Source organism: Tachypleus tridentatus, chromosome 7 (assembly GCF_004210375.1).
Source record: "Tachypleus tridentatus isolate NWPU-2018 chromosome 7, ASM421037v1, whole genome shotgun sequence".
NCBI classification, from domain to species: domain Eukaryota; kingdom Metazoa; phylum Arthropoda; class Merostomata; order Xiphosura; family Limulidae; genus Tachypleus; species Tachypleus tridentatus.
In genome coordinates, this window is record NC_134831.1 from 69,625,163 (window position 1) to 69,640,229 (window position 15,067).

General features: G+C 35.4%; 1 protein-coding gene across 6 annotated transcripts in view; it reads left to right on the top strand.

The window, feature by feature from the left end:
- Positions 1 to 432: 432 nt before the first annotated feature.
- Positions 433 to 15,067, top strand: part of LOC143255917 (uncharacterized) — a 38,257-nt gene continuing 23,622 nt past the window's right edge. For 2 of the 6 annotated variants that reach the window (XM_076512343.1, XM_076512342.1), the window contains exon 1: positions 12,649 to 12,888. Coding sequence is in view for 1 of the 6 variants with exons in the window: in XM_076512339.1 (XP_076368454.1) it covers positions 12,876 to 12,888 (13 nt within the window). In the remaining 5 variants the exon portion in view is untranslated. Of the gene's footprint in view, positions 477 to 12,646; positions 12,889 to 15,067 lie in introns of those variants that run through there. The other 4 variants (XM_076512341.1, XM_076512339.1, XM_076512344.1 and 1 more) reach the window with 3 other exon arrangements.

Genomic DNA, 15,067 nt, shown 5'->3' on the forward strand with positions numbered 1-15,067 from the left:
GAGGGTTAAAGTATCATTCCCCAGAACAAACAGGAAGGAAAATTCCCAAAGTTGAGTTGGGTAAAATTCCACGTGAGCAGCACACGCTGGACACATGATTTAGATAACTAACAGGCTTGTTTTTCGACTAATCGAAAAAAATAAGGTACTTATAATTATGGCAGAAAAAACGTGTCGAGATTCGTTTAATATGATGGAAAAATACCAAGATATTTCGTAAACAACTAAAATGAGGTCTATTGTTTGTTTGATTGTTTTGAATTTCGCACAAAGCTACTCGAGGGCTATCTGCGCTAGCCGTCCCTAATTTAGCAGTGTAAGACTAGAGAGAAGGCAGCTAGTCATCACCACAGACCGCCAACTCTTGGACTACTCTTTACCAACGAATAGTGGGATTGACCGTCACATAATAACGCCCCCACGGCTGAAAGGGCGAAAATGAGGTCTATCAAAGAAAAGAAACTATGCGAATCTTGGTTTGTTTTTATATTAGTTAGATTATTATATTTTTTGTTTTAATGCAGACAATAGCTATTGAGTAAACTTTCTATTAGATAACATACATTATTTGTAAGTTGTCCACGTTGTTATAGAATGTAAGATTTTTTAGTTACTGCATGCATATGAGATATCAAATTTCATACTGATAATTAAAATATAAATTGTTTATTAATGTTATAAAATGGATAGCTACTTAAATATAACGCTAATTTATCGAAGAGTATAGGTTTTAGTGTTAATAGCTTCGACTTGAGTTTAATTACTGATTAATTATAATACATTACAAGGCACAGTTTTTACAGTAAGTTAGAATTCTTTATAGAACGGATACGACGTAATATACCCTTGTGCAAATTAATTGAAACAAATGGTAATTTTACAATATTTTCAGTATGGCGGCCGATGAAGGCTCGCTGGACCCGCTGATTTCCTTCAATAGTCATTTTTTCACACAGACGGCGTCATTAGCTGTGTTTTGCAGTACGGTCGATCTGTTTTTGGGATATATGACGAAATTTTGAGGAATATTACGTCATTCGAAATTGCGTTGGAAGGGCAAGGAGACCAGTCAAAAAACAACTTGTTACCAACTCAATGAAGAAAAAACGGTATCAATGGGGTCTGAAATACAAGAACTGGACGCAAGAACAATGGAGGAAGGGGTTATTCAGTGATGAGACTCAATTCTTCGTACAGGGTCAAAGAAGTCTGCATGTTCGCAGATCTCCAGGTGAGAAACTTCGAGAATCTCTCATCAGTGAGTTCGTAAAATATCCCTTGAAGAAGATGTTTTGGGGCTTTTTAAGCTACTATGAGGACAGAGGCTTACATATCGTAGAAGGTATGATGCAAGGACCACAATACATCGAAGTTTTGCAGAGAAGAGTCGTTCCAGAATTGGAAAAGAGATTTCCAAATGGATCTGGCATTTTTCAGTAAGATCTGGCTCCGTGCCACACATTAAAACTTGTGAAGAATTTTATGACTACAACGCGAATAAAGGTGCTGGACTGGCCTGGAAACTCTCCGGACTTAAATTCTATTGAAAATCTTTGGGTGATTTGTAAAGAAAGACCTCGGGGAAAAGAATGTACTACGAAAAATAAGCTAATTGAGGTCATAATTGAGGTGTGGTACCGCGATCCAAAAATTAGTAAAGATTGCAGTCAACTCGTGGACTCGATGCCAAAGCGGATTAATGATCTTCTGAAAAATGAAGGCGGCCATATCATGTATTAATTTGTGAGTAACTTTTGGATTCTCAAAAATAAAACGCAAAATATTGAAAAAAAATCGTAATTTTCCGTCTTGTTTCAGTTAATTTGCAGAAGGGTGTATGATCATTTCCATGAACACAAGTTTTAACAGTAAAGAACGTTTTAGTATATAAATTAGCACTCAACAATATAACAATATATTTAAATTCTATAACTTATAGTGGTCAGTTGTGTAAGATACATATTAGTTTGCGTGAATTGACAAGTTATTTATTAATTGTGGCTAAACAGAAAGACAACTAATAGCGAATGAATGTATATTTATAAACTATGTAAGATGTTATATAAAATATTTGCATAAGATTAAGCATGTGTGGGGAAATAACAATCAAAGACATACAGATATGTACTTGCGTATTTGTTAATTGTGGGATTGTTCGATTTTATTAATAAGGCTTCTCTGATTTATCTGTTGATGGCAGGTTCTTGTTTTAATATTGTGAAATTCTGTTAATAAAATACTGTTGTTTTTAAAAGTTTATTTACATGTTCAAGAAATTGGGAGGGAGTTTCGGTGATTTTTTAACTTTACCTTCAAGTTATCCCCTGTTTCACCTATGTAAAAGGTTGGAGAATTATTACCCTTTATCTTGTAAATATTTCCCGGTGGGGTGGGTTTGTTATATGATTGTTGTAACATGTGGTTAATTTTCATTCCAGGGGTGAAAACTCTTCTTAAATTTACAATACATTATAATCACAACAAAAAACATCGACAAAGAAGTTGCGCACTTATCTCAATGTTTTACTAACGTTAAACAGTTCCTTACTATTGTAGTTACAGAAAGTATTAACGAATTTAAAAAACAGTGTGTGTGTGTGTTTTCTTACAGCAAAGCCACATCGGGCTACCGGCTGAGTCAAAACAGAGACAAACGCAAACATTCCACAGAACAAAGGAAACCTAACCACTCGCACTATCCCATACGTAGAAAATATTAACATGTCTCTATCAGAAATGTAAACATAACGACGAGATTCGTTTTCGCTTCTGAATGACCATTAAACATGTTACGAAAGTGATGTAAGGTGTCTACCCCAAGAGGAGGTATTCACAAAATAAAGTGTAATAATTGTCCAGCCTTTTACACAGGTTAAACAGAAGGTGCCTTGAGAATCAAGTTAAAAGAACAACAAAATCACCGTTTTCCCAAGTCCATGAACATATGAACAAAAACAACCACGTTGAATCGTATAATCCTTTGGCACTATCTTTCGTACAAATAGATATATTTATATAAGTATGGATGCTGTAAATAATAATCACTTTTTTTTTGAAATAACACACTACCAAATATACTGAAACAAAATATATTTCGCTACTATGTGCTTTTAAAGTGTTCAATGTTTCTGAACCATCAGATTACCGATTTGTTTTTATACCATTGAGTACCTGTGGGATCTTTATACTGTATTATGTTTTTGCCTAATTTAACTCACATTGTAAAGAGGTAACCAAAAGTAGGGTAAAACCATCCAAGTTTTATGTAAAATACACAAAGCACACCAGCAATAATTAGTATAATTAAATGTAGTATTGATGGAATTTAATTTTTAGCCGCGGCACAGCGGCTCACAGAAAGGTCCCATTTTTTTTTACAAGTATAAATGTTTAGCTCATAGCTCCGTCATCTCTTGGCCAATTTGAGATCTAATGACAGTTTTGAACTCAAGAGGTCAAGGCCTTTCAATCAGTGTATTTGGCCATACCCAAGGTCTTACAGATTAATTTACTCTGATCCTGCCTATAATAATTTTAATGTGAGAGTAGGTTGGTTGGGATCTTTATGAGTATTATAATCGAATCTGGTGTACGTGCGACACACGCTTGATATTGCCGGCGCTCAAAAAAATACAGTCAATAAAAAAGGGGGAAAATCTCATAGATTAATTCACTCTAATTCTACTAAATGAATGTCAGTTGCTGCGGCTATTGAGGATTTTCTCTTGTTTTGTTGTGTTTCTGTGAATCAACCCTTCCTAAGTATCTCCTTTCTATGTAGACCACCAATTCCAACTATAGAAAATGTAATCTTTTACACTCCCTATGGTTCAGCGGTAACTTTGAGGACTTATAATGCTAAAAATATGGCATTGATGTCCGTGGAAGGCAGAGTACAGATAGCATTGTTTATCTCTGTATTTAACAATATAAAATATAATGACATTTTGGCAAAGAAGCTAGAAAAAATGACTAGTAGTGCAAGAACAATTAACCCTGATAAAGCCACAATGGCGAAATTTTAACCGAAATAAAAGTTTTCTTAAAATTATCTGGAGTGTAAGGGTTGTTTTTCTTTTCTAACATTATTTCTAAGATGTCTAAATCTCTCAAGTATACACTACAAACTCTGAAAAGAACCAGTATAATGAACAAAAATAATACAAACGGTCTCTGACTTACGTAAATGTGTACTTAGGTGAAGAATTCTCAGAAACCCATTAATAAATTGTCGAGTTACAAAAAAATTACGTCATCTTATCTATACGTTACTGCTGTTGTCATGTAATCATTTCTACAACATAATCAGATGCTCTTAGAGTTGCTACCATGCACCTGCCCACCCCCTCTCTCTGATTCATTCACACGCGCTGAACGCACCTTGTGCATCACTCCTAGTAATTTCTTTGTTGTTGTTTTTTGTGGGTTTATTTTGTGCCCTAATAATGAATGGGAAAAGGCAATACTGGTGCTAAAAATGGTGAACCTGCTAGTAAACGCACTAAAATAGATCTAGAGATGACATTGAAGATGATAAAGAAATGTGAGGATGGACAAAGACCAGATTCATAGTCGTGTATCATTAAATCTCTTAACGATACAAACAAAGGCGCGAAGTCTTTATGAAGACAAAAAAGGGAAGTATACAAACATCCCGGAAACGTTTTCAACTCGTTGTAGTTGGTTTAACCGTTTTAAGCATCTTGCTAATTTTCATAATGTTAAAGTGAATGGTGATGCTGCCAGCGGCGAATCAACAAACGATCAGTGAAGGTGGTTATATGGTACAATAAGTGTTTGATCTAGATGAGATTAGTTTGTTTTGGAAAAGAATGCTTGATTGCAAGTACACTTCAACTAATGAAAAAACAATGTCAGGATTTAAAGCATCAAAAGATAGACTGACTATTTTACTTGGGTTGTGACCACTGCATCTGGTGACTGCAGCTTAAAACCATTGCCTGTGTATCACTGTGAGAACTCACGCTCGTGTAAGGGAATCAGTAAGACAACTCTTTTCGTTTATTATGGTTTCAACCCAAAGACTTGAATTACTATTACTTTATTTGAAGATTGGTTCTGTAATTGTTTTGTCACAGAAGTTGAGAAATATTGTCTTCAACATAACATTCAAGATTTTGGTTGTTATCGACAACATACCGGACCATTCAGCCCATCTCTGTAATTTTCATCCGAGTGTCAAGTGGTCTTTCTTTCACCAAATACAACTTGTTTTATCCATCCAATGGATCAGGGTGTGATTGCGAATTTCAAAGCATATTATTTATGAATACAGTTACAGTGTTCATACCCCTGCGTCGTGAGTAGTTTTTCCTCATAACTTAAAAAGTATCACGATTAGAATAATGAAAGTATAGTATATTATAAATATTATACTAATACACATCTACATAAATGTCTATGTAAATTGAACGACAAATAAATTGTTTATAAACAAATAACCAAACATAGGAGGGGCAGAAAGTATTCGTGCGTCTACTTTAATGGTCAGTTGTGTAGCCTTTCAGGTGAATTACTTGGCGCAATTTCTTCTCATAGCCCTTCATGATCGTTTGACAGTACTCGACTGGTATTTTCTTCCATTCTTCTTTACAGAAGGCCTCCAACTCTTGCAAGTTTTTTGGATGACGCTGATGAATCCTGGTCTTCAACTCATGCCTAACGTTTTTAATTGGGTTGAGATCGGGTGACTGCGATGGCCACTCCAGAATGCTTATATGGTTCCTCTGCAACCAGGATTGCACATATTTCGATGTGTGCTCAGGTTAATTGTCGTGCTGGAAGATCCAACGACGCCCAAGCAGCAAGTTCCGAGCATCATTCTTGATATAAGTGCCTAATATATCAACACACTCTTCTGTTTTTCATTATTCCGTTGACGCGGTGAAGGCTGCCTACACCAGAAGAGCTGAAGGAACCCCATAGCATAATCGAGCCACCTCCGTGTTTAACTGTAGGAACGGTGTTCTTTGGAAGATTTTGTTCCCCCTTCTTACGGAAAATATTGCGAACATCATTGTGGCCGAAAAGCTTGATTTTAGTCTCGTCTGACCAAAGAATACTCTTTCAATAGGTAAAAGGTTTATCTACATGCTTTCTTGCATACTTCAATCGTGCTTCTAAATGAACAGGCTTTAAATATGTAGTTCTACGAGGACGGCATGCTTTGAACCCAGAAGAGCGTAACATGTTCGTAACTGTAGAGGTGCTTACTTCAACCCCAGTTTTCCTCACCAGTTTCTGTATGTCATTACGTGTTAAACGAGGGTTCCTACTAACTTCTTTGAGAACTTTTCTCTTGGCTCTCTCTGGAATTTTGGTGTGGCGTCCGGAACGAGGGAGGTTAGCAGTTGATCCTGTAAGCTTAAACTTCGCAATTATACTTTGAACAGTAGATTTCGGCACATTAAGTTGTGTAGCAATACCGGAAAGAGACACACGAGACTTTTACAATAATTCGGGTTTTTAAATCACTGGACAGTTGTTTCCTGTTCGCCATGATGACCAAGCAGATAATGACGGAAATTGCCGGAAATACATTTTTTGCTGGCTAAATTCCAATAATTATGAACCAAGTGTCTAGTTCTGGAATGGTATAATGTAGTTTATTCACCAAAATGAACAAAAGTTGAACAGGAATATCAGTTTTTTCACACGTTCTGAACTGTACAAACACTTTCTGCTCCTCCTATTTTTGATTATTTGTTTATAAACAGTTTATTTGTCGTTTAATTTATATAAAAATTTATGTAGATGTGTGTTATCATAATATTTATAATATATTATACTTCGAATAGCCTACTCGTGATACTTTTTAAGTTATGAGCAAAAGACCACTCGGGACGCAGGGGTACGAACACTTTATGTCGTAACTGTGACTTTTCAGCAAGTGTTGACTGCCACCCAGGACACTGATAAGACACTGAGAGACGTTTGGAAGTCATACAATATCTACCAAGGGATTCTCAACATTTGAAAAAGCATGTCAAAAGGTTACACAGAATTGTTTGAAGTCTATGTCTCCAGTCCGTGCATAGCTTGAATGGTGTTCATAATGATGAGACCTTTGAGGAAGCTACAGATAAAATTGTAAGGCTTGCTGAGAAGCTGCGTCTGGAAATCGATCAAATTCGCAAAGAAGAGCTCTTTGAAGCATATGAAAAAGAACTTTCTGGTGAAGATCTCATGCAATTAGGAACAGTGAAGGTTCAAGAAACCACTCAGACTCAACCATCTGACGAGTGAGATTAAAAACCATTGTGCTTCATGGCGAAGAAAATAGTACGTGCTTTCCGTGACATTGAGGCAGGCATGGCGCGGTTTGAGAAAATGTAAAACACTCTTCTTTATTTAATAGTCTTAAGAGGGATAGAAGATGTCTTGGTTTACTACAGAGAGATCTACGAGGAGAAGAAAAAAAATCTAGCAGACAATGATCGCCTGATTCCTTTCTCGTTAAGCATCTCCTTTTTTATCTTCCTCATCTAACAACTGAGTTTGTTTCCATCCTAATTAAAGCACCACTTCCTGCAAACATGGATGGTATTAGTTTTAAGACATGTAAAGTAATTTTAATTATCATGTACAATTATTTAAATAATTTTCTATCCCTTATTACAAGTAAACGAAATTATTAAAACTAATTAATTTTTATCTGTTTTTATAAGAGAATGCGCTGACGTTTGGTAATGGTTGTTGCAATACCATCACACACTCATGACTTCAATTGTATGTGAAGAAATGGCGTTGACATCTGGTGGTGGTATTTAGTAATAAACAAACTTGCCCCAAATAAATTATTCTTCACTTTTTGAAAACATTTTTTTCCTTTTTGCATTTGCTGGACATTTTCATTATATCTGTATAACCTAATTAAGCATTACGTGATGCAAACCAAGGTGGGCATTTCAAAGCATTAAAACAGCATATATCTCTTCTTGGCCTTTCTTACTTACGTAAGTCGGAGACTATCTGTATTAATAATAAAGTGGGTTAAGTAATAGCGGAAAAAATTATAAATTGTATTTTATAATGATGAAATTATAATAAAGTGGATTATATAATGTAGAGATTATAATAAAGTAGATTATAAATATATGTGACAAAGTATTCTTGTAATAACTAAAAAACGCAACTTGTACAAAAAACTTAAGTAGTGCCCTTAGATTAAAACAGGAAAATTTGGAGTATATAGTGAATAAATTGGATCTTAGATATTTTTAAACAGTTAAACATGGAAAACATGATATGTACTACCAATATCCCAGCACAATAATCTTATCAAAATCACTTTACAATAACTATATTATTTATAAAATTGCGCCAATCGAATTATAGCTCATGTTACCTAGAGATCCTATACACGATTATTACTGTTATTTGTTCCAGCTCAAAGCTGCACAATGTTATGTCCATTGCAGGAATCGAGCCCCAAAATTTTATATTTCTAGCCCTGAAGCTTACCATTGATCCACCTGAAGACTATACAAAATGAACACAGTACTAGATAAATCAATGAATAGAGGAAAATTATTTTCTAAAAAAATCAATAAGTTTAATAATTATGACATAGCATGCAATTACTCCCGATACGTACAAACTGTAACACTTGTAATCTAAAAGAACCCATCAACGAAAAAAACAACGTTACGAACATACATAAAAAACATTAAATTTAGCACTTATATAATGTGATGAGGCCGTTTGATACTCTAATCCAGTAACCCGCTATCGACGTTTCGTTAGCCTCGTATTTTCTTACCATGTTGCTTGTCCAAAGAATAATTAATACAGCTTTTAAATATGCATTTTAACACACAAACAATAATTCCAACAGTCAAATAGAGTGTCTCGAAACTATTATAATTTACCTGGCTTTATAACTAATTTGTAAATAAGTTAAACACATTTATTTAACTTTCTGATTCACCGATTTCGGTTTACCCACAATAGAATCTATTTGGGAAATGACGCAAAAAACAACAAACACGTCATAATCACGTACGTTACAAAATGGTGTTTCTGTTGGTTTTAAACATGCACCGTTTACAGTCATCTACACGGATATCTTCTCTCTCGAAAACAGCTTATACAAGAGCGAAAGAAAGAGAGAAAAAATCTCGTACATTTTCACACAATAATAGTTCTAATCGAAGTTCCAGGACAGTCCGATCAAAGTGACGTTGGGTATTCTGGAACTGTGAATATATAATACTTAGGTAATCAGAGATTCGAGGACATGATAGGTGAAATAAAAGAGACTTACATGTTACAGGCGAAACGAAAGAAATATACTAACTTGTATAAAACAAACTCATTTTATTCTCTAATAAACAAGATGAAAATAAAATATAACTGCAGCCAATAGCACTTTGTATGAATTTGATATACATTTCATGAATAGTTTGATATGTGATTTATTTTTGTATGTTAATCTTTGTTGTTTTTTTTGGGAACGTTTCTTCGAACTCTTGTGAGGTACTTTTAGTGCTCAGTATTCAATTCCTAGAAGTAATATCACCATTCAGATGATCAATTTGTCACAAATCAACGCGACGCATGCAGCATAGTTGGTTCGCTAATAAACGCGAAATAACCAACCAATCACAAATCATCACAGGGGCGGTCTTAGTCATTCTGGAGTCCCGAACAGAATTCAGTAAGTGGAACCCCTTAATGATTAGAAAACTTCAAAGTAGTTACAAGCATCTTGAGCCCTTCCATGCGTGGGGTCCTGAGCAATTGCCCAATTTTCCCAATAGGTAAGACTGCCTATGAAATCAGGGGAAATATAAATTCCTTTAACTTACCACTGAACCCTATCGAGGCTCCTGCACTTCCCTGAACCTGTCCCTCTGCAAAACGACTTTTCTAATGAAGGCTTCTAGATGCACTTATGAGCATATTAAAATGAGCCTCAAGATCAAAACTGCCCAGTAATTAACGTGCCAGTTTGTGAATCCGATTTTCCCACCCCGTAACTGCCAAAAACTAAATTTTGCTCCTCATTGTGGGGCTTTGGGTTTGTTATAAAAGCGACATTCTTATCTCACTAGTTGACTAGAATATAGCCCACGAGTTGACGGTGGGTGATGTTTTCTTAGCCTTTAAGGACGGCTAACACAGAAAGCCCTCTTGTAGCTTTGTGCGAATTTCAAACAACAACAACGAATGATTTGCCTCATGCAACGAGTTATTTGCTGGTTATTTATCTTTCATGACGATAGAAAACGTACAAAAATGTTGAGAATACTTACTCGGGGTACTTGACTCCAGGGGCAGGTGTTCCTCTGGGAGTGGTGGTTAGTTCTATCTTGTACATCATATATGTAAATGACATGCCATTAAATGATATGCCTGGCATAGCCAAGCGTGTTAAGGCGTGCGACTCGTAATCTGAGGGTCGCGGGTTCGCATCCCCGTCGCGCCAAACATGCTCGCCCTTTCAGCCGTGAAGGTGTTATAATGTTACGATCAATCCCACTATTCGTTGGCGGTGGGTGGTGATGACTAGCTGCCTTCCCTCTAGTCTTACACTGCTAACTTAGGGACGGCCAGTAAAAATAGCCCTCAAATAGCTTTGTGAGAAATTCCAAAACAAACAAACAAAATTAAATGATATTAATTGTAGTTCAACTTTACAGTTTGCTTACTATGTAGCTGTCTGGAAGAGTTCAAACGTACCCTGAATAGCATGAAATAACTTACAACCAGTTTGAAATCAAATAGTTGAGTATTGCCAAAAATATAGAATCAAGATTAATATACCAAAGACAAAACTAATGCTTTCCGCAAAATTGGTTAAGCTTCGCAGATAGCCACCCTCCAACCATACGATGTTTAAATGGGCTCTTCTTGATAGCAGCTCCTCAGCAATAGTTTTAGGAATAACTTATGATTCAAAACTAATTTGGTTTAAACTTATTACTCGAATAATGTGATAAGAGTTTAGCAACGAGAAAACTAGCTTAAAAGACTAACAGGTAAAAACACAGGAACAACCACAGAAAATATAATTAATATTTATAATCAATATATCCGACCAGTAATCGAATATGCATGTTAAATGTAGCAGAACACATCTCAAGAAATTACAAGACGTACAAAAGTAAATAAAAACTACAGCATTTAGAGTGTTAAGACACACTAATTCAACATTTCTGCATAATTACGCAAACATACCACCACTAAAAAACAGACTGGTAAATTGTTCGTTCCGCTACTTTAATAAAAACTTACACAAAAATGATTTGTTAACTGAAATTGATCGCTGTATCATACATGATGTTGATAGGGTTAAGCTGCACTTGACATTAAAATTGCCATCAAGATTTAGATAACTCTGAAGTGTTTAAAAGGTGTATTTATGTGTAAGTACCATTGGTAAATGTATATTGTGAATAGGTGTCATTTTCGTATCGTAACTGTTTGTCAACATACACAACCAAATGAAGAGAAACACTTGGCTATGAACTGTTCGTAAGTGTGTGCGAGCAAGTGAAGAAAAGAATGAAGATATACTAAGTGCTACTATAATTCTAGTCGTCCCTCCCCAGTGGCATAGCAGCATGTGTGCGGACTCACACAGCTCGAAACCGGGTTTCGAAACCCGTGGTAGGCGGAGCACAAATAGCTCATTGTGTAGCTTTGTGCTTCATTCCAAACAAACAATCAACCAAAAGTATTCTACTCTGGAACACGGCCCTGAAAAGGTAAAAATAAATCAGTGTTTTGTATGGTGCCAAGTGTACAAAAAAATCCTGCTATATCAAATATTACCAGCAGCATTTGTCAGTATTAAATGAAAGCAAGGGAAAAATGAGGAAGTCGAATTGAACCTGACACTACCAGGTCTTTCAACGATCTAAAACCCGGTGCTGAACATGCCTCCTTATGCAATGGAAACTCATGCCCATGCACACAAACACGGAAGAACAAAACACACAAACAAACGAAGAAAACAAAAACACAGCCACAATAAACATAACACAACCTCAAGAACAGACATCAAAACCGATTATTGAAGCTGTCAAAAATATTTTATGACTTTATTACACAATATCAAAACTCACACGAATACAGCATCACATTAATCATAAGCATAGCCGTACATTATTTCATACCTGTGATTCCATGCATAATACAATAGTTCATGAGTTGTACAACACATAAAACATGATAAACAATAGAAAAAGAAAATACATCTGCATAATAAAGACAACATAAACTAGATAAAATAGCCTGAAAAGGAGACAACTAATAAATAAGCAAGCAACAATAAAAATACAATACACACCGAATCAACACATCAGTTCAACAATAAGAATACTATTACAACAGCAAAGTTGGAAGAAAGAAGTAAACTTGAATGTATGACCCTTCCAGGTCTTCAAGACCTTAGTCCTGATACGTGGACGGATGGATCCTTATGAAACGACTTTCCTTTATTTAAGTTACTACAGTTACAGCTTATTAAAACTTTCTTAAGAAGACTGTTTGTAATATCTAGAATAATTAGGGTAATTACTTTAATCAATATTTCTTGTATTGGTCATTATTTTTAATAACGTGATACAGTAGCTGTACAGACGAGTTGTAAACCCCAGCTTTGATAACCACCTGTACTAAGGCGCGGATAATGCTTCTTATCGGTTTGCTGTTTGCTTACGATAAATGTCCAGTGGAGTATGCCAACAGCGTGAAACAACTACTTTAAGCACACTGCGTCCGAAGGAAGTTAAATTTCCTGGCAGGAAATCTAGGCCTTTAAGAATCGTGACTTACTATTGTTTGTTGTGGGATGCTCAGGTTGGTGGCAAGGCTTCTTTCGGCTCGAGTTCAGTTCAGTTTTTAAAATGGAAGTTCCAGGTAAGTTGAACTTTTTCAAACCTGAGTTACGTGTGGTGATCATTTTACTTTATACAAACGGTTATAAACAGCGCTATATCTTTATGATACGAGTTGTAGTGATTTGGAAGCGTTGATAATACTGCTTTAAACGTGGGAGGTGGGGCCTTATAAATATATCAGATTAGTGGCATGTGTGGTTCAGTTTAAATTGTGTTTGTTTTTGAACTTTCAAGCAACACTACTAGAGGGCTGTTTGCACTAGCCATCCCTAATTTAGAAGTTACAGACTAAAATTAGGGCAGCTAATCAACACCACGTACCGCCAACTCTTAGAATACTCTTTTGCCAACGAAAAGTGAGGTTAACCCTCACATTACGACGTCCCCATGACTGAAAGAGTGATCATGTTTGTTAAAGAGAATTCGAAACGCGGCCCGCTTGCTGTGAGTTAAGCGTCCTAATTATTAAGCTCCGTTGGTTCAAAGAGTGGAAACGTGAGTTTGAAAGCTGTGTTCTTGGGACGACGATCGAAATGTGCAACGTTTTGTGACCTGTTGAAGAGATATTTGGTCTTACAAAAGTCAAGTTGAAATTCTGTAATCACGAAATACCGATGAACGTTTCAAAGCAGAACCGTTATTTTTCGATACATTAATGGGTACACATTACCTTATACTGTAAACATATCAATACTTAACTGGAATAAACAATCACTTTCGTTTATTGATTATACGTATTAATAAGGAGACTATGTTTTACTGTGTGGAATGCTTGTTTATTGTTAAGCGCATGGGTAGGGGTTGGAACTCTATATTTTAACCTTATAAGTCCACTCAGCTTACCATTAGCGGGGGAAAAATATCTAACGTTTGAAAAGCAGTACATTAAAAACGTTAAAATGATTTTCATTTTCTTTTTATACATAATATATGGCACAATTGTAAAACCAGAATTATTTATAGAACACAATTGAAAAGTCAAAATTTGTCTTAAGTTTAGAGCAAATATAAACATTTTAGTCTCTGTAAAAATATTAGATTGTTTGGTGTGAAACTGACAGATACAAGAACAATACAAATACTGTGATAGTTACTTACGTCTAAAAATCAGTACATATTTACCATTTGTTCATTTGTTTGACCAATATATATAATGCCCTCACTGCTGAAAAAGCAAGCATATTTGATGGCGGGGACTAACAAAGGTTAGTTTTAATTACAATGGTATTATTTTTTTTATTTCTCAAATGTACGTTGCTGTTGTTTTTTCCGTGTAACATGTTAGTTTCAGTAATTCATTACGCCATCCTTAGCTCCTTTGATTACTTTATTCCGTTATCCACGTTTTGTTTGTTTTCATATAGCAAAGCCATATTGGGATACCTGTCGAGCTCATCGATAAGAATCGAACCCCTGATTTTAGCGTAGTAAATCCATAGACTTACCGCTATACTGGCGGGGGGCGTAATCCACGTACAGCTACTTTCACTTCAAAATAGTTCTGTACGCTATACTGAGAGCTCTAAACTATTGTTATAGTTATATTCCCGGACCGTTAAGTTTTAACATTATCTTAAACATTTTTTTATTTGAAAACCTTCACAATTCATAGGCCTGCAAATTTAAACTTTATAAAAGTCGTTTTGATTTTAATAACGGATCTTCCACAATTCCACCACGTAGATTACAAACATAACATTTTTTTCTTTCATCACATGAAGATTTTGTATAAATCGGGAGTAAGAAAGAACTTTTATTTCGATGAACTTATTATTTTGTTTACCACTATGAACATTTTTTTATTGTTATGTTTGAGTTGTAGTCGGATCGATAAGCCTCACGTTGCGATTGGTCTAGAGAAATCTATAGCTAGTTGTTGTAAACATTTTAAGCATAACCAAATGAGACCCGATTTCAATGAAAATGATTCTTTACTTATACATTTTGTGAACAATCTGTACGTGGTGGAGAAAAATGAATATCATTTTCAGGTTAAGCGTACAGGAATTACTGTAGAACATGTAAAACATTTGTAGACAATAAAACCATCGCAAGCCTGTGTCACCAGACACCATCTATATTAACAACTAGGCAGGAAGACTATCAAAACTTTATCTAATTACTAACCTTCAACAAATACACAGGCGATACAAAGGCTAGGGAATATCATATAATTGCAATACTATTAATATATGTCT